Below are 20468 nucleotides of genomic sequence, written 5' to 3' on the forward strand. Positions count from 1 at the left end.
TTCTAGAGCGCGCACAAATTTTAGAGTTAAATTCAGGTCAGGGTTGCCAAGCGCCCGCGACGACGACGACGATGATGATGATGGCAATGATGCCAGAGCAGCCACAGAAGTAGCAGCAGCAGCAGCAGCAGCAGCGGCAGCGGCGTCAGCAGCAACAACAACTGCATGCAATGTAGGTAGGCACACACATACACTCACACACACGCATATACATATATAAGAAAGAGTGAAAGCGAGAGATAGAGAGAGTGAGGTATAGAGCGTGCAAAAGAGAGGGAGAGAGAGCAATTTAGTTCAAAGGCATTTTCGAAGTGGGGGCCAACAGAACAAGCGCACAAAAAGTGCAACCGAAAAACGAATAAAAAACACACGGCGAAGCGCTCGGCGAAGAGAAACAAAAAAACAGTGAAACATAAAGAAAAACTAAATTAAAAAATATTAATTAAATATAAATGCTGAACATTAAGCTTTTAACTCGAAATCTTTAATAATGGACAACAAATAAATAATAAATAGCGTGCAAATTCTGGACAAAAAAATATGACCGACGACACAGCCGGACACACACACAAGGGGTTTCTTCTCGAGCGAAAAGCAATTAAATATTGAAAATCTTTTGAATAAATCAGCGAGCCACAAAACAACGTACAGAATAAAAATCAAATTGAGTTGAACGGAGTTGACAGCAGGACCGAAGGTAGGAGGAGATCAAAGCGTAGAGCAAACCATCCATCCGCCTCCCACTTTACTACGAACGTCAAAATAATACCGGTCTGACACCTGCTCAAAATACACCCAACTGCAGCGGATTAAACCAATCCAAACCGGGACACACAGAAGGACTGTTGTTGACATTTAAGAGAACACTGCGAATCCGTGAACCACTAATAAGCTTTTTAAGCCAAGACCCACAATGATTTTCCCTCTAAGAAATACTTTAATTAAATAATCCTTCGTTTTTCATTGTATGTACAATCGCAATGAAAATGAAGAATTCGTGAATTAAGGAATAATCTACTTCTGTAACCCATGCCACCTACGAGTATTGATATCGGTATCAGTTTATCTGTTGTTTTGGTCTTTTTGAATGAAGCTAAATTTGAGGTGTGATTAGAAATGAATTACTTTAATATATTAAGTTATACGGGAAAAAATATCTAATTGTATAAATTTGCTTATATTTTTTTCCTGCTCATACAAAGTTGTATTCATTTGCGATATGCTACATGTAATCGCACGCTTATTAGCTACCTGTCTTAGATCGTAAGAATCGAACTATTTAAGAGAACCGGGGGTTGGGCTCTTTAAAGGCCCATTGTTCTAGCGCTATCGCAGACAGGAGCCCTTTCTTATTTTCTATACCGTGGTGCGCATCCGTGGACAGTAACCCTCTCTATGATGGGAGTAGTTCCTTAGCTAGACACTGCATTACTTCTGACGGGAGCATGCGGCAATGCATTGCAAGTTGTCTGGGGTTTTGAGTATCCATTGCCCAGCTGCCATCCTCATGGAGGGTTCAGCTAGAGGATTTTCGCCTGTCTACTCCCCAATTAACTATATCAAAACAACTTTCCACATTTGAAAGCTGTTCAAGCCAAGTTTTTCTTATAGAAATTTGCTAAATATTCTTAAGGGGTTCGCCAGTTTCGTAAGAATTAATAGAAGAATGTAGTAGCTCTGTAGATTTATATGGATGTATATGTTTGGGCTCAGCAACCTTTCTAATTAAAAGCTAAATGATCCAAAGTAGCTAATCTTCCAACAAGACGGAATTCCTTGAAAGCATTTAAAGAACTCAAGACCAAAGTTCACCCAATGGAAGAGGTTTGCTTTGAAAATTGCGAGCGCAATCCTGTCTGGAAATCAGTGAACTTTCGTATTCTCTCCATTTCAAATAAAAATATAGTTTTTTGACTCTTTTTTTTGTGATATTCCTTGCAAATCTCCCACGAACCTGATTCGGCTGATATCTGTGAACTATCCAGACGACTCCAGTCCTGGCGCACTTCTTCAACATACAATACTCGTATCTTGTTGCTTATACGCTTGTGCATGCTCGGAATCGTTCTCGTTTCTTATTTTTTTCCTTTCGCCTTTTACTGTGCAAGTGTGTAGTTTTTTTCGGGCTCTTTTTCATACTTTCTGCCAAGTCAACTTGAACAGATTTACTGTCAATGGCCCAAAGCAACATACCCGGCGCATATCTGCATATACAGTGGGTCGCCGCCCCTCTCCAGAACCATTTGGCATTCAGAGAGATGCCACACCAAAGAGAAACCCCTTCAAAGCTTTTTGGCTGCTGTTTGTTTGAAGTTTTTTTTTTGCGCCCTTTAAGTGGCAACTACTTTGCACCTCTGCGTGGGTCGCTGGTGATTCCCACGCACACCTGAACCACACCGCACCGCACCGCACACACCTGCGAGCCATTGCCTCTTTCACCATCATCTCCGCCTGTCTGACTGTCTCATGGCATCTCTTTCTAGTCAAGTGGTTTGGCCTTGAGTTGGTTTTTTTTTTCTTTTTTTTTGCTTGCTTTGGCACCTTGGCATACATGTTACACCTGTGAGAGAGGGACTCCCATCCATTCAGTGCAGGCAGCCTGCCAAACCCTGCGTGTTCGTCATTTATATAATCAAAACTTGGTCGGCGGGAGGGGGGCAATCCGTTGGTCATGGAGGAAAAAGTATAAATAAAAATAAATAAATTATGTTAAGGAAATTTATGAAATTTGTTGGCCCCAGCCCGCATTTTGCAATTATATGTGTGTATATTTGCAGTCGAAATTGCAAAAACAAATTTATATGAATTATGGTACAAGTGGTGAAAAAGGGCAGACGATTTATGGTACAAAATTTAATTTTGCGGCTTTTTAATCAACAGAAATCAAATGCAGGGCAACATTTTGGTCAAATAATGATTTGTAAAGCCCGCATCCACTGTTCATACTTTTGGAGTAATATATTATTATTTTGACTAGATGTACGCATCGCACTAAACTTTTCGATCCGAGAATGTGTAGTATATCTGTAGTTATGTTCCACATTCAGTCATATGCATAATCGTATGTATGTTCTGTCTGACTCAGATTAATATCACGTTAGATAATATCAAGTAACAATTATGAGCTTTATTGTGTGTTTTATGGACATACATACATATATGTAGGTATAACTAATTAAAAGATATCAAAATCGGATTATACCATATATAATGTATATAATATTTAGCATTCATATGAATGATTGTTTTTCTGTCGTTTTTCTTACAAACAATTAATAGATTTTTTAAATATGTATGTTTAGTTATATGAAACCTCCATGCCCAAAATGAATGATAGAAGTTTAGGACAGGGCTTAAATGGTTTAACCAGGCATCTTTTTGTACTTGTACATTTTGAAGAATTTTCGTACCCATAACGATGATTAGCATCCGTATGTTTCTAGGAAAAATAGACTCTCAGCACGTCGTGTGAGGAACTGTGGAACATTTACATTGTAGGTCCAATGCAAAACCTTTGCATTCAGCGATTTCATTCTTGTTTCAGATGATAATTCTACCAAATGCCCCAGTTTCAGGTGTTTCCTCCTAGAAAAAGAAAATTTTATAAAAATCCGATGACTATAACATTGAAGCGATAGATATGGTAGCTTCAGAGCGGCAGCTAGGCTTTTCTCTCGTTTTTTATTCATTATTTATTTTACTTCTTGATGTGCGAACACATACATGTATGTATGTACACACATACATATGTGCGTGTATCTGCGTATATTTGCTGTGTGGTGCTGGTTTTTGTGGCTTTAACGGTATTTCCGCTCTAGCGTAGCCCCTACAATAGCGTGCGGCTACAGCTGTGCTGTGTGCTGGCCCCCAATTGATGCATGTGCAGCAGCACGTTCCGGCAATGCCACTAAATCCCCCTGGGACAACAGACTACGACGACGACGACGATGGCCAAAAGCCACGAAAAGGGCGGTCTGGGACAAAGGGCGGGGGAACGGTTTTGGGTTTATTTGAAAAAGCAGCATCGATATGTTATTTGCATGTGTCCAAAGAGGTGGATAGCGGAGCGAAGATGGGAAAGCAGGGTAGCCCAAGTTAGCAGCAAATCCCGTAGCAACTTTTTGCTACGCGAAACTTTCTTCTGTGGAAAGTTTATGCATGAATAAAGTGAAAAGCTGCAGGCAAACCACTCACACAGATAAACTTATGCACATGAGTATATTCGATGTTCAGTGCAAGGCAAACACAGGGAGGAAAAAAGACATTACATGTTTTACTCTACACTCACATAATCTAGCGAAAAGTTGCATTTTATTTAATGCAAACATGACAACATCTGTTGGCTAACTTCAAATTCGCATTAGGCGGCTCTCTTCGGGCAACTGGCATACGGCCAAACAGCACCAAACACCACCAATATCCAATTATTTCGTGTTAAAAGTGAAATTAAAAAACGCGCGCTGGCTGAAAACTAGAGGTGGCTCAACAAAATATCGATAAGTAGCATAATATATCGCAATGGTGATGCTCTAGTTCACAATTATGTTCTCAAAAGAACTAGTTTGATGAGTGCGAAAATTATTTTTTTTTTAGATGAATGCAACTGTATCAAAATTTAGTTTATTTTTTATTATTTATTATTATTTATATTATATTCATTGTATAATTTATTAAGATCTATTCATATTTTCATTATAACAAATTTGATCATAGTTCTGGGTGAGGGGAACTGGTTCTGATAACACAAAATATCGAGCATCGCTTAGAACTATTGGTTCATGGAGTGTGAAGTGGAGGAGGGTCAGCTGCTGCTGGCACACAACTATCGATGAATTACCATCTACATCAGCAGCAGCAGCACACACACTCTCACACAGAGGAAAACAATTACTTCTCATCAAAGAGATAAAGTAAAATAAGCGCATCAGAACCATGTCAGCGGCTGGTAGAGTTGATGACGAGCCGACAACGCTACCAGCTACTCAGGAACCACCATCCTCAGGCCCATCGACGCCAGCGGTGGCCGAAATAGCCGCTTCTAGTGTGAGTAGTTCTTTCCCCCCGATTCTCTCTGTGTGTTTTTCTCCGCTGGCTTCTTCGATTTGCTGACGACGACGGAAGACACGTCAACGCAAGGCGACGAGCGCTGTTATCGTCTCTTGTTTACATCTCCGCTGTTTTTCTCTTATTTTGCATTCATGTTTGATTATCGTGCAGATTCGTTCGGGATTGGCCGAGCTGGAGCTCAGATCGTCCCAGGTCCTGCAGCGACTGGAGAATGTGAAGACCGTGCCGGGTGCGGGTGCGGGTGCAGGTGGCGACAGTCCGAACGGAGCCAGCGCCAAGGATGTCGAGGAGGAGCCTGATCCGCATTCGGTGGGTGAAGAGTTGGATCAACTGCCGTTCACCCAGCTGCGTCCTGAGCATCGTGTGCCCTCAGATATACTGAAGTCGTTGGAACAACTAGTGGCTTACACGGACAGCGATGATGATCCCGAGTTCCCCCTGCCGGCCCTCGACGATGTCTCCCATCTGGCCCTTATCTCTCACAGCATTGTGGCGTATCTGTCGCATCTAGATCGGCAGCATTTGCTGCGTGTGACTAATAGCATATCCGGAGATGCCACCCGCTGGCTGGGCACACTGTTCCACTTCACCAATCCGGCCAGCAGCTTTCATGCAGATAATGCTGATGCCATTCTACGCACCGTGCGCCTGGCCATCGTCGCCCGATGCCCCGGCTATCTAGAGGGCGGGATTCCGGCCCTGGCTCAGCCCTGCTTCTACATTTCCGAGAATACGACACCGGTGAGGCTGCAGTATGCCTGCCGCCAGCTGGGCATCCCGGTAGACGCCATTAAAATCATACCCGAGCACAGTCAGTACGGCACCATGGATCTGACCCAATTGCAGAAGCAAATCCAACTGGATTTGTCGGCCAGTAGGACCCCCCTGCTGGTGGTAGCGGACATTGGGGCATCGCTATGTGGCTACGTGGACAGCCTGCAGCGACTACGGGACGTGTGCAAGCCGCACAACATGTGGCTTCATGCCAGTGGCCATGGCCTGGCCGCTCTCGTGTGTGCCCAGAGCCAGGGCCATGTCGACGATGTCCTGCACTCGATGGCCCTGAATTTGGGCAGCTGGCTGGGAGTTCCCAGTCTGCCCATTGTCCTGTTGCATCGTCCACTCCTGAACAGTGCTCTAAGTGCCTTCGAATCCGATCCGATCCTGTCGCGACGCCTCAACTCGCTGTCGCTGTGGACCAGTCTGCAGGCGCTGGGCAGGAAAGCGATTGCCGAACGCCTCCATGTGGCATTTCAGACATGCAGTATTCTATTCGAAATCGCCTCCAAATGCGAGGGTATTCGTGTGCTGGTAAGCTCAGAGAAAGAGAGAGAGATATTTTGGGTATTTTTAAATGAAACTCATAATTTTATGTCCCAAACAGAGTCACACACCCGGGGCACAGACTGGTGCCTCTCTGTCGGACATTATCCAGAGTCCATTCGATGTTAACACTTTATTTGACGCGGCTGCACCCGTGGTGGCGTATCAGTTCGATGGCAGCACAACCATTCCAATTTCCGGCAACCTCGAGGCTGCCGAACGCGAGACGGGGGGCCTCAAGCCCCTGGAGAAGATCAACAATGCTTCCTATTTTGATCGCCTCAACTCCTGGCTGGGCCAGATCTTGCAGCGTGACTGCCCCAATGTGAGTAGCAGCCAAACTACTCGTATCATTCAAATTTCTCACGCCTGTCGCTGTTTGACACTCTAGTTTGACTTTGAAGTAATTGAGCATCCCACACATGGCAGCTGCATTCGCTATTGTCCCCTTGAACTGGGCCTCGGGGAGCAGCCACCCAGCTCTGAGAATCTGGAAAGCTTCGCCCAGAGTCTGGAGGCTCATGTGGACATTTTGCGGGCCACCATCAAGCACAAGGCACGATTCATTTACCTGGTGGAGCGCAGCGAGGTGTTGCGTCTCGTTCCCCTGCCTGAATGGGCGGGCATGGGCGGTGTTCGGTTTGTCCCCGAGAGCTGGGAGTCTCTACTGACGGATCAGGCCAAAACCGAGCTGAACAAGCTCAACATTGATTTGGTCGAGGCTCTCAAGTCAACGGACAATGCCTTCTCGCTGGGCGAGGGCACTGACGGACTGATTTGTGTGCGCTTTGGCATGGTCACTCACGAGACCGAGGTGGAGGAGCTCCTTGATTTGGTTGTCACTGTTGGCAAGAGTGTCCAGGAGAACTCGCGAGTGTTGGACACCATGTCGGAGATTGTCAAGAAGGTATATCCTCAATGTCCCTAAAATTGACTAGTCACAAGCTTGAGGTTTTTCTGTCCTCAGGGTATTGAAGCTGTCACGGCTGATCTTCAACGCGAATCGGAGGAGAAACTCTGGCAGGAGGGCATCCTGCGGCATGTGCCCGTTGTCGGACGCGTTTTCAACTGGTGGTCCCCACCAGCCAAGGAGTCTGGCATCAAGGGCCGTAGCCTTAATCTAACCCAGGGCGTGGTCGAGAGCACGGAAAATATTTACAAGTGAGCTTGGATTTATTTAAAGAATTGAATTGACATTTGATTAAAATGTGTGTGCATTTACAGGTACCACATGCAAATGACTGGAGCAACGGCTCATCAGCTGCCAGCGAATCGTTCGCCACCAACACCCATGGTGCAGACGCCAGTGGGTGCAACATCCACGCAACAGCAGCCCGTCTTTCCCACTGTGGAGCCCGTGGCCGGATCAGGTGAGGCTTCGCCTGACGTCCCCGAAATGGGCTTGAATTCAGGCGGTGCAGGTACGATAGGCACAGCAGCAGTACCTCCGCCCACTCTGAACCATGTGGATCATGCTCGGACTGTCAGCCAGAGCAGTGCCAGCTCCTCGGTCGTCCCCGAATTGGTGGCCGCAAACAGTGCAATTAACAATAATTAAGAGCAAAAGTAATTATTGAAAAAAAATGAAAAAGATAACTTAACTTAGGCCCAGGCACAGCCCCAGCTTCATGAATTGATTTCTAGAGCGAATGGCCGCAAAGCAAATATCAAAGGACAACGACAAGGATGACAAGGCTTAGCAAACCGCAGAACAGAGCTATAAAAAGGAAAAGAATATTATATAGAAGGCTGGCTTTAGCCCAAATCACCACCTTCCCCTTAAAACAAAACCTAACAACCCTTCAAACGAGAAGATGAAAAACCAACAATTCCAAAGATTTTTCTCTTATACAAATTTGAAAAGAAAAACCTATAAAATTGCTATGTATTTATATATTGCCTATTTTTATGATCTTATACATTTTATTTTATATAAATTTTATTATACTTTATTCCGATCATTGTTGTTGTTGTTGTCTCTAATCCCAAGCCGAAAAAGAGCGAAAATCCAACAGAATTTTCCCTGTCAACCCATATATGTTTTTTTTTGTTTAATGCTTTGATTATATTTTATCTCCTTATTTGTATTTATTATTCCGATGCAAGTACCTTTGAGAAAGATGTATATATATGTATATATACATATATATTTTGGCAATTGTTCAATGTTCAATTGTGTGTGGCACTAAATTGCTCTATTCTAATTTTTTTAAGAAGCTATATAAGTGAGAGAAACCACAAAAGAAATGAAAGAAATATACTTAATAATAAAATATATTTATTATACAAAATGCTGCTATAAAAAGAAAACAAATTCTGCACAAAATATGATAGAAGCAACAAACAAACAGACAAAAATAAATTGTGTAATAATTTAGACAAAGATGGTGTCTTTTTTTCTCTAGCCGTCCTACACTAATTAATGTTTATCCAGTTTATCATATCTAATCTTATCCGAGGTGCTGCTTACGCAAAATCAAAGCTGAACAAAGAAAACAAATTTGGTTCCGTTGAATTTTTGGGTCAAATTTAACACAAACATGGTACGAATTAAATACTATCAAGAACTGCACAATTTTCTGGAGGGACTCGCTCATATCAGTTGATTGTTCCTAAAACTATAATAACAACAGCTACAGATACAATGGATGGTTAGATTTATCTTTTTCAAATACTCTAAAGTGGAAGCCAGAAGCTTTACCTTCTTTAAGATCTGTCTATACGCTTTAGCTATCTTACCCTTGAGTAATGTTTAATCTTTGACTTTCCGCTTCTCCCATTAAAACAAATTTTCTCCATCTAACTAATGCAATTAAATTTTATATTTATATTTTATTTAATATTTTTGTTGGGTTTTTTTTAGCGCTTTAATTTGTTGCTGCTTGCTTCTGAAATAAATGTTTCCATCCAGGGGGGTTTTGTCTTGTTATTTCCGTTTCCCCATTCGTTTCTTGTGTTTTTGTTTTCTATTTCTGCGCATAAAATATTTTCAATCCAGACATTTTTGACTCCCCGCCCCACCCATTTCGGTGCCATCCCGAATATTTTTCTGGGGGAAACGGATTTCTGGAGACACACACTTATTAATTAAATTTTGTTTCGTTTTTTATTCCTTACAAGAGTGTTCAAACTTTTCTTATGATTTGTTAGATTTAATTTTTTGTTTAATATGCAACTAAGCGGTTCCATTTTTTGCCTCTGTTCTTTACATTCTCTTTAACTAATTATATGTCTGCATATATACTATATAAATAGTTATATAAGTATATATGTATGTATGCATATGTTGTACAACTGGATCTTGTCTTATGTTTTTGCTGCTTATTGCTGCTGCCGTTGAGCCTTCGAAAAGAATCGCTATTTTCGCTAATTTTGTTTCGATTTTTGAATTCTTCAGTTTGCGGATTTTTTCTTCATCTTTTTTTATAACCTTGCTTTGTCTGTATTTTGTTTGTTTTATGTTTTGCTTCTTTTGTTTTGTAATAACTACAACGCGTACGATGACAACATTTAACACAGAAATATATTTACGAACTAATTATGTAATATTATTATATATATATATATGTATTTATATATATATGTATAATATTAATTTTATGTTTGAATGTAATTTCGACCTAGGTCCGAAACGGTCAAGACCAAATGGATCTCTCTTCTTGGGGGGGTTCACGTTTCTTGGTACCTTTATTTTTCTTTTTTGGGGCTGAATGGGGGATCCCCTATTAAGGTTCGAACCGATTCTGTTCGGTTTTTTTTAGTGTTTAATTTAAAGTTTTTTTAAACCTCCCCCCGGTGGAGAAGAGCTTTACATACAATCTCTCTAAAAGGGGTTGCGTTTTTAAATAATTTTCTGGTTGTTTTTGTTTTTGTTTTTGCTTGGTTGTGTATAACATATGTACTTTGTATTTGTATAATAAGCGAATAAAAAAACTTGATTAGTTTGTTCATTTTTTTGTCTTTACACGATCTATACATATTTACTTTTAAAAACGTTATTTTTCCAGTGTGTGTTTGTTTCTTTTTTTTGTAAGATTATTGGGTAAATTTCGTCTTGAGTACTACTCCATCGTTAATATTTTACAATTGATCATTTCATTGCGATTTAGTGTATATAATATGATCACTGATTGGTTATCAGTGAAGGTTTGTTTTTACGAATATATGTATATTAGTATCTATGTATATAGCTATTCAATATATCTGTAAATGTTGTGAACTTTCGCTGTGTGTTTCGGGCAGTGTTCGGGGTTGCCTTAGTTGGTTGGCCTCGTTCGTCGCTTCGTTGGCCTCTGGTCTGGTCTCTACTCTGACTCGGGGAATTCCTCTAAAAGGAACTCTATCCCCACAACTCGATCGATTATTCTTTGCGGGTTTGCTGTTGCTTTTTCTGTTGCTTTTGCTGCAGTATACTCGTAGTTGATAGGCATTTGTGTGTCTGTATATATAACTAGCTATATTTAATATATATCATATATATATCTATTTAACTTTGCAGTTTGGTGTCTTCTTTGTCAGTTTCTGGGGGAAAGACTAGTTGTTGGGAGGGCAGTACTTTCTGTTATGATCTGTTCTGTTAGTTCATATATTGCTATTCGGTTCCAATGACAAGTCTAGAATCTAAATCTCGTTTTTTTCTGGTTATCGTTTGTCTTCGTTTGGTTTAAGCTATACTCGTACTTCATATATGTATGTATGCTTGGGCTCGTTCCCCTTCCTGCCTTTCGTTTAGCTACTAAATGTACAGTTAGTACTACTATATATTCCAATTATATATCTATACTGTAATGTATATATTTATTTGTTGGTTGTTCGTGTTCCTGTGTGTATAGTTGTATAGTTGTATATTCATATGTGCTAGTTTATGTATAATAAATGCATTCCATGTTAAGCTTAGGTTAGATACACAATAAAATCGCAGGGGTCAAATCCAAACGAAGTCTACTCGTTCCGTTCGTCTCGTCTGTCTGCCCGTTCCTAAATCGATTCAACCCCCAGCCAGTCCCAGGCGATCCGCAATCTTTGGATCAACCTGACGCACAACCCAGACACAGGACAGAGTCGAGCACTACCTACTACCACCGGCCATCCGAACCGAATGCTTGGAGATGCGTGGAAATATGGGGGCAAGGAATATCTGTTGGAGTGACCTTTTAAAAGTAATCAATAATTCAATCATTCAGTTATTCACTATTTGAAGCCAGAAGAGTCATGTTAACAGATTTTCCCAGGATATCCAGATTTCCAATGTTGGAATGACTAGAGTTAAAAATAGTTATCACACATCACGCACTATAAAATAGTTCAGTGAATCAGTTTAAATGCAAAATTCTGTTCGAAAGAGCTTACTGATAGGAGAAATCGATCTATTTACCATGCAATGTACAGAGTATAGTATTAGTTGAATGATTGCTTGATTATCGTTTTCGACAACTGAACATACATATACGAATTAACCAATTATTAAAAATATCAACAGATCTAAGGAATATTGATTTCCTTTAAGGAAATATAGGAATATTGAAGGATTTGCCCCCACATCTTCCACACACACACATTTGGATTCAGAGGCCCGTGTTTCTAGATAAAAATTGACTCTCGACAAGTGCCATAAGTACATAAAAAAAACACGTTTGCTAACTTTCAACTACATTTCGATTCCTAGAACTTATAAACTACGATCCCGATTTTAATTTTCTGGGTGAAGATTTATCCTTTTGTTTTTGTTTATAGATTAATGTTGTATATTACAATATTCTTGTCCCCATAATTGCTGTCTGTCTCTTGGCTTTTAAATAAATTTTTTTAAAATTGTTGTCTTTTAACAATTTTAAAAAGTGTTTCTGTAGCGATTGGTAAAAATATGCTATTATCAAAAAGGAATAACCGTGTCTTTATAGACTTATATGAATTCATAGATCGTTGATATATGTTACATATATGTTCTATATATAGTATGGTATATATATATATAGTATATATATAGTATAAGTCAAATATCTAAATATGCACGAGTTTTGTCGGTCTGTCTGTGTGCGTTTATAGTGTATATATTTATATATATCCCATGTAGATTTAGATATATACGTAAGGTCTAGTGTATAGTATATACAAAAGTCGAATTGTGGGCTATCCATCGTAATAGCTTTCACTTGCATAGGATGCACAAAGAAGGATTCCGGTTGTAGGATACGATTACGATAAATGCAACAAATCAAGAAACAGGAACAGTCGCCACTAATTCCACCCCACCCCATCTCCTTTTTGTTCTAATCCATCTCATTCTCGCGCCATGTGTCTATAATACAAAAAAGTCTAGAAGTAATGTCCGCTGGAAGACGCCAAAACCCATGCCCAAGCCCAAGCCCATCCCAGCCCGTTTTCAATTACATTCCCATTCCCATTCCCATTCCCATTGCTATTCCTTTTTACAGCTCGGTCACCGCATAGTTGCTCTCGTCGGTTATCGCTGGCGGCGGCGGCGGTAGATCATCATCATCATCCACTGTGGAGCCCACTCCAGCCGCTGTGGCGACGCTTCCTCCGCCGTTGTGTAGGGCCAGACCGTTGCCCGCCTTTCCATTGGCCGCCTGTCCCATCCGGGCCTTGGGGGGAGTCGCTTCCACATGATGTGCCGTCTGTGCCTCAAGCGGCGGCGGTGGCAGTGATGTGTCCTCGCTGTTGTTGTTGGGGCCACCGTTTTGGAGGCCCACGACGGCGGCTCCTCCGCTTTCGCTCAGCATTTGCGTGGGCTGTGCAGATGGCGGTGGTGGCGATGTGGGCGTTCCAATGCGGGGCGGTGGAATGGCTTTCATCTGCGGCGGCAGCTTCATCGGCGGTCGCTGCAGGGTCCTGGCAGGGGGCGAGGAGGAGTTTTCAAAGGATAGTACGAATACAGATCGGAGGCAATACCTACTTGGAATAGTTTTGATGATGCGCCTGCTGCTTTTGCTGGTAGATGGACTCCACCTTGGGCTGCTCCGCATCTTTGGGTATCTCCGGCAAGGGACAATTCAGAATCGAGGGCTTGTACTTGGGATCAAACTTTCCGCCCTGCCGCAGGGTGGAGCACTTGTAGATCTGCTTATCCCGATCGTAGATGGCCGTGTCCATTGCAGTGCTAATGGGTACTACATCCGACTCGGGCTGCTGCGGGTGCGGGTGCGGATGCTGATGCTGCTGCTGCTGCTGTTGGGGATGTGGCTGGTGCTGTTGAGGCGACTTGAGCTGGTGCAGCTGTTGCTGCTGCTGCGACGGCGGCGGGGGCTGGGCATGTTGCTGCTGCTGGTGGGGATTGGGTGGCGGTACTGCCCCCGGATGATGATGGGCCGGTATCTGTGGTCCAGCCTGGCTATTCTGCCGCCGCATCGTGGCCAGATTGGAAACATAAATTGAGCCCTGGCTGACGGCCACCAGCGGCTGGTAGATCGAATGCGGATTCCCATTGGCGGCCAGCTGAGGGGCCAGATGGGCCGGAATCTGCTGATAGATCTGGCTCTGACCCGGCGGCAGGTGATGCGGGGCATGATGGGCCGCCGCTGCCGCCGCCGCCGCCGCCGTCGTATAGGTGCCATATTGCTGGGCCTGTGCCTGGGCTTGGGCCTGCTGCTGGTGGTAAATGGCGTGCTGATGCTGGACCGCAGCGGCCACGGCGGCAGCCGAATGCGAGTGCGGATGCTGATGCTGGTGCGGATGCGGGTGTGGGTGCTGGTGTGGATGATGGCAGTAAATGGGTTGGGGTCCTCCCATTTGTTGCTGTTGCTGCTGCTGTTGCTGCTGCTGGTGCTGTTGCTGGGCCTGCTGCTGGGCATGCGCCTGTGCGGCCTGGACCTGGGCCTGTGTTGTGGGCGGCATATTGGCGGCGAGTGCGGAAGCGGCTGCGGCTGCTGCTGCTGCGGGGGGTGGCGACGGTTTTCAGTAAAAGTCATTGGCTTCCAAAGTTTTGCATTGTTTGCTTAGGGTTGCATATTTACCATTATTGGGACCTACAAAAAGCCACACACAACACACATTTCAATTAGCAAGGCGGATGGAGGATACGGATGCGGATACGGATGTGGATGTGGATGCGGATGCGGATGCAGGATGAGGAGGTCGACGAGTCAATGCAGCGATGGACGATAGATGGGCGCATACATTGCATGTAAAGAAAGATCCAAAGATACAAAGAAACCATGAGAACGAATTGAGCTATAGATAAAACACGCCTGTTGTCCGAGCAGTTTGGAGATATGCTACTGATTCGAAATTCCAGCTATTGGATCTACAATTTCATTTCATCTTTTATCTACGGCGGGGTGCTATCGTCATGCCCCGTCAACAGAGGCGGCGCACGGGTGTTCACCTGTTCTTCGTCTCTGACCAATCCCCCCGCTGCCTACTCAGAATCGTCAGTCCCAGAATCCAGTAACAAAAAACAGAGAATGCATGAAAACCCAGTACACTTTTCTTGGGCATGAAAAATGTTAAAAAACCTAAAGTTTGGCTTGGTAGATCCATTGCTTCTACACAAATCAAATATCACATGAAAGGTCATACTCTTCTCTTTATAATCCATCAATTTTTGCAGCTGCAGATGCCGACTGAAAACTATGAAAGTGCGCAAGTCTGCAAAAAGCAGTTTTTTAATCTTTAAAAACTTTTTTGCGGTATATTCGGAAAATTGCACCTGGCCTACCATCCTATTTTTGTAACATTTATAGAGAAATGTATGTTTTTTAAAAGGATAAGCGTTGCTTTTAAGTCGAAAATAGGCCATGAATCGGTTATTAACAGGCTATATGTATATCGTTATTCGAACATATCCGTAAACTGAAAGGGTGGGTAACTATTTGCACAAAAACCGATTTTAAACAACAACTTATCTCACATATATGCCACTTAGGGTTCAATCAGCAACTGGTGCTAGTGGAAATATGTAGTACTAAAATCTAAATAGTTATGCTTGTCTTATAAATCTATTACGAACCGTTTTTCTATCGCTTTTTAGCCAAATCTTCTAGAAGTTATCCACTATCATAAGCTAACAAACCATTTAAGCGATATTCCACTCTAAGGATATGGATAGATACATGGAATGTATTCTAAACCCAGTTTAAAATCGGAAAAAGCCTTCGTTTAGTTTGGTTTAAAAACCACTAGCCACAATCCACAGCTCAATTCGATTTCCGAACCCCATTGAGGCTCCCGACAGATCAACAATAAAGATCCATATAATGATTGATAGATAGATAGATAGATAAAGAGAGAGAGAAAATACATGGTTTGTGGGTGTGGGTGTGACGTGGTATGTACCGAGTGTACGGGCGCTGATCCACGCTGATTTCGTGGGTACCACTTACCAGTCATGTGCGTGGGGCTGTGATTATGCGACGGAAGTCGTCCCAGCGTGTGGGTACCCATGGCCCGCATGTTCTGCTGGATGTGTGCGTGGGCCATCATCTCGTGCTGCTGCCGCTTGCTGGGATGCTGGAGTGTGTGCGAGCCGCTGATAACCGGCGGGCTGAAGTGCCTGCAACGACACCGGATGCACAGAGATCGAAAGAGAGAGAGAGAGAGAGAAGAGAGAGAGAATGGAGGCGGGAAACGGGTTGGGTTCAAGCTACGGCAGGACACGAGTGGGGGCGAATCACCCAACGGGGGGATCACCCCGGTGCATCGGCCAAAACATACCCATTATGATTGCGCGGCAAAGTCCGGGCAGCGTTCATCATCTGCTGATGGTTCTGCGGTGCCGGATGCGATATATATGACGGCTCATCCACCTGGGCATAGTCGTTCCGCTTGCGTATGTAGATCCACGTGTGCGAGTCCACCCACACCATAATCGTCAGCAGTATGGCCGCAATGAAGCTGGCAATCAGCATCAGCACCAGTCCCAGCAATCCTCCCTCGCAGAGTCCCCGGGCGGCTGCCAGAAAGTTATGATGCACTGCCTTGCAATCGACCAGAGCCGTCAGCTGGGTCAGAAGCCGTTCGCTGCTATTGAGATCTGCATTCACCGCTCCCAGCTTCGGCTGCAGGCCCGAGGACTTGAACAGCACCAGGGATATCTTCATCACGGTGGCCATGGCACTGCGGGCATTGTTCAGCGAGTTCTGCGACTCTCGCAGCCGCTGGGTGAACGGGTTCGTGTGCCCCGGCTCGCATTGGGTGTAGTGCAGCAGCACGTTCGTGGGCAGGTCCCGGGGGGCCGTGGATACCAGGAAATCCGCTGGGCTTATGCACAGATCGCCCACAGCCACCGAGGAGGAGAGATACAGGCCGGACATCAGCCAGGAGCCAGTTACGGCCAGCAGACCGCACACGCTAAAGAGTATCAGGGCGCATCGCGAGTGCCTGGCCACGCCCACTAGCAGAACAGCACAAAGGACAAGGAGTAGGGCTAGGGTAGCCACTGTGCCCGGCCAGCGTATCAGTTCCCACTGGTCGCCGCGCTTCAGAGAGAAAAAACAAAAATGGAAAGCGGGAAAATATAGAGGAGTTTCTAACAAGGGGTGCATCCGGACTTACTGTCAGAAAGTGTGTCATGGAGATGCCCATCAGGGGTCGTCGTATATCGCTGGCTGCATTCGTGGCCAAGGTCACATTGCCCTGGACAATGTTCAGCGAAACAAAGAGCTTGGATAGAGCCGTCTGATTGGACACCGGTTGATCGAAAATATCCGCCAGCTCCACCAGCTGCGGCCTGATGCGATTCGTCAGCGTGTTCTCCAGTATGTGCGTCTGATTCCTGATGGTCGTCACAAGATTGTCCACCTTCCGTCCGGCGGTCAGCACCTCGAGCAATCCATTGTGCAGATCGTCGTTTCCGTAAAGGCCCAGGCCGATGGCGGCACAGCACATCACAGTCACAATCGAGAGGGCCACCTTCAGGCTGGTTATCGAATGGGCCGGGCGGGGTTTCCGGTCGCAGCATCTGGTCATCAGATAGAAGAGTAGTCCCAGCAGCGAGACGATAAGTAGCGCCGCTGGCACCGATCCCAGGATGCCCAGACTCTGTGCAAATAAAACCGATAAATTTGTAATTGAAGTAGGAAGCAATTGTACAGTGAAAACTCTTCTGATTGGACACCTGTCGTTACAGTCGTTGTAGACAAACAGAGTCAAAATATTTGTGGCGGACAACAGCTCGAAATTGGAATTTAAGAACAAAATCTAAGAATGAAACGAAGTTATCCCCATAAAACATACTTAAACATACTTCAAGCCTTCTAAAGTTATCCGCCCAACGGAATATATATTTATTTATCTTCTTCTATATTTAAGAAATTGTCCCACAATGTAAACATACATAGTTTTAGATTTAGTTTTTAGCAATATTTATTTATTTATCTTTGCTCACCTCTAGGTAGATCTCATCGTTGGGCCGGAACGTGCTGTTGATCTTGTGGAATGTGATGTTGTAGTGGGGCAGGGCATGGAGCAGCTTGGCTATCACCGGGACCTTGTATTGATCCGTAAACTCGTGATAGTCGCCCATCCTGCACGACTCTCGCTCTTCTCTTGGGCAGCCCCTAACGGTTTTGCTCTCGCACTCCTTTGATTTCTCGCACTCCTCTTGAGCGTGTGTGTATGCGAGTGTGAGATGAGTGTGTGTCCTCCCTCTTGTGTCTGCTTTCCCCCCCGTTCCTTTTGTTGTTGGTGGGTTTGGACGTCACTTCTGACACGCTCTACGTGCTCACGGGGCTGCGGCGTTTCCTAACCTCTTGACACCAAATCCAAATTGTTGTGCACTGTGTGTGTCGTTTCGGGGGTGGGGTAAATTGGGTGTAGAGCAAAGCAGAGCGTTGGAAAATGTGTGTAAGTACGAGGAGATTTAATATGCAAAAAAAAAGAGAGAAACGGGGAGAGGGGCAGCTCCAGCTGCTTCTGTTAGTTTTACCGTAAATCTTGCGAATTTCCCGTTTGCCTCTGCAATTCTCTAACTGACACCCTATCCAGAGTTGTATTTATTATTTTTTACAGCTACAAATTTATCCCAATGGGGTTTCCTGGTAATGCCTCACCTTTAATAAACAGAACTTGCCTTCACCGATCTACAAATTTACACTTTTCACTCGCTGTCTCCCTTTCACACACCACACACACATCAGCGGGCACCTCAATGAACCAAACGGTTCCTGCATACACACACATCCTAACATGCAGTATGTGTGGGCGTACGCATGCCCATGTGTGGGCATGGCCTTAATTACTCAATAAGTAGGTTGCCGTTGCCTCATGTACGCCCACATTCATGCACTTTAGTTAAACATTATTTTATTGCATGTTGGACTTGCTTTACCGCGTTTTACACTTTTATTTTGCACACCCTAAAAAAGCTGTTGTTTGGCGTCTCCGCCTTTATTCCTTCCTTCTTATTAATGCTGCTGCGGCCTGGGCAGCGCAATAGCAATTTTGTTCACTTGTCTTCCTCTTCCTGCCAGCCTGCCGCAGCAGCCATGCCATCCCCCATCCTATTCTCCATCCAGCAACAAGAACAACAGTAACGGTAACAGGCGTGCTCGCTCTCTGGCCTGGCCTGGAAACTCTCTCACTCTCTCTCTCTCTGTATGCTCCCTATGCGCGCACTGCCTTGCTGTTTTAAAAGTATAACTGTTGTTGTTGCTGCTCCCATTATTGTTGCCTTTGTTTGTCCTATTCGCTCTCTGAATTCGCTCTTTCTCTCTCTTTCGCTTGCTCCCTCGCCCTGTGTGTGACTTCGTGAGTAGATGGGTGCATGTGTGTGCGTGTGTTTATATATCTATTGATTAAAAGTTCGCTCTGCTTCCTTATTCCTCCTTTGGCAAAGTCGTCTCGCTTCATGCCGAACCGAACACACCAACCACGCACTCGTAATTGCTGCGCCCACTTCTCCCTCATCCTTCTTCTCCTCTCTCACGGACTGCTGCATCACCACGAAATGCAACATTTATGTAGTTTACTCTTAGGGGTTTCCATGGGCATTAAAACGAATGCAACAACGTTGCTGCATTAGTAATAGCAACAAAATCACGCACAAACACACACAGACGACACTTACGCACACATGCACCCGCCCTCGAACTGCAGCAATAGATGTGTGTTCAAAATCACTTCAAAAACAGAACAGTGAAGGAATAAATTAAAGTTCCCCCTTATCGAGGCTTAAATGTTTATACGACATTTTTTGGTTTCCAACAATGATTCCACTAAAATCAAGCACACAACTCCCAGTTATTGGCAGGGACCACCCAAATGGGTACACAATTTTTCACAACAAACAAAGCCTCATATTCCCCCATTTCCGTCCAGTTCTCGGGGGCTTATCAAGCCCGAGTGTACCGACGAGTACACCGCATCCCGCTGATTCGAAATGATTATTACTTTTTATTCCACTTTTAAGCGACAAATCCTTGGCCTTGACATTTCTATATTGTAAAACACGCTTTATTTGACTTATTGTTTAACTAAATGGCTTTTGTTGCTCTTGTTTCAGTGTTGTTTCGTTTGAGTTTTTTGAAAGGAAACACGAGCAGGACCTTCACATTCCGAAGACTGAGCAAAGTATGAAAATTTTGTGTCGTTCAATTTGGTCACACCCTCTAGATTATGCATACGATGTTGATATGCCGTAGAGGCACGTTCAGTATTTTACAGGATAAAAACAGGAGACTCGACTAGACTCACGACCCGACTCCTCCGATTCGAAACCCCCAAAACAGGCAAGCTCTCAGTACGGTGCGTGCGCAAGTTTCCACCCTCAGTATTATTGTGCCAGGGCTGCAGTTGGTATTCGGCAATTTGCTTTGGGCATTCGCAACAGCTTTTAAGCCGCCGGGCAGATCTTGATTACAAGTTTATTGAAAATCGTAATTCGCCGTTCAAATTTGAGGAATATCAACCTTGATCAGTACGTTTTAAATTCATATATTTCGGTTAAATGCACTAACGGATTCGTTTTCCAGCCCTGGGAATTTCGAATTTCTGGTGATGGACTATTATAAAAAACTATGAAGTGAAAATATTTTGATAATTTTATATATGAAATAAATACATTGCTTTAAGAATCTATAAATATTTTAAGTTATTTTCTGTAAATTATTCTCTGCATATTA

The 20468-nt window shown here is 43.9% G+C and overlaps 2 protein-coding genes across 3 annotated transcripts; one reads left to right on the forward strand and one right to left on the reverse strand.

Moving 5' to 3' along the window:
• The first annotated feature begins 4879 nt into the window (after nucleotides 1–4879).
• On the forward strand, nucleotides 4880–8116 carry LOC6598590 (pyridoxal-dependent decarboxylase domain-containing protein 1). Its single transcript, XM_026990414.1, has 6 exons — nucleotides 4880–5043; nucleotides 5218–6378; nucleotides 6452–6715; nucleotides 6782–7297; nucleotides 7358–7551; nucleotides 7615–8116. The coding sequence occupies exons 1-6, from the start codon at nucleotides 4933–4935 to the stop codon at nucleotides 7946–7948; spliced, it is 2580 nt and encodes an 859-aa protein (XP_026846215.1). The 5' UTR covers nucleotides 4880–4932; the 3' UTR covers nucleotides 7949–8116.
• Nucleotides 8117–12771: 4655 nt separating this feature from the next.
• Nucleotides 12772–19975, reverse strand: LOC6598589 (protein tweety). Of its 2 annotated transcripts, XM_026990538.1 has the most exons (8): nucleotides 19738–19975; nucleotides 17735–18125; nucleotides 16903–17388; nucleotides 16063–16826; nucleotides 15732–15901; nucleotides 14364–14375; nucleotides 13307–14282; nucleotides 12772–13242 (listed from the first exon to the last, which is right to left on the reverse strand). In XM_026990538.1, the coding sequence occupies exons 2-8, from the start codon at nucleotides 17870–17872 to the stop codon at nucleotides 12819–12821; spliced, it is 2970 nt and encodes a 989-aa protein (XP_026846339.1). In that variant the 5' UTR covers nucleotides 17873–18125; nucleotides 19738–19975; the 3' UTR covers nucleotides 12772–12818. The 2 variants fall into 2 exon arrangements, with proteins under 2 accessions (XP_026846339.1, XP_002023622.1); XM_002023586.2 differs by lacking the exon at nucleotides 19738–19975 and having other exon boundaries at nucleotides 17735–19312.
• Nucleotides 19976–20468: the final 493 nt, after the last annotated feature.

Source organism: Drosophila persimilis, unplaced genomic scaffold (assembly GCF_003286085.1).
Source record: "Drosophila persimilis strain 14011-0111.01,24,50 unplaced genomic scaffold, DperRS2 tig00000579-arrow-pilon, whole genome shotgun sequence".
NCBI classification, from domain to species: domain Eukaryota; kingdom Metazoa; phylum Arthropoda; class Insecta; order Diptera; family Drosophilidae; genus Drosophila; species Drosophila persimilis.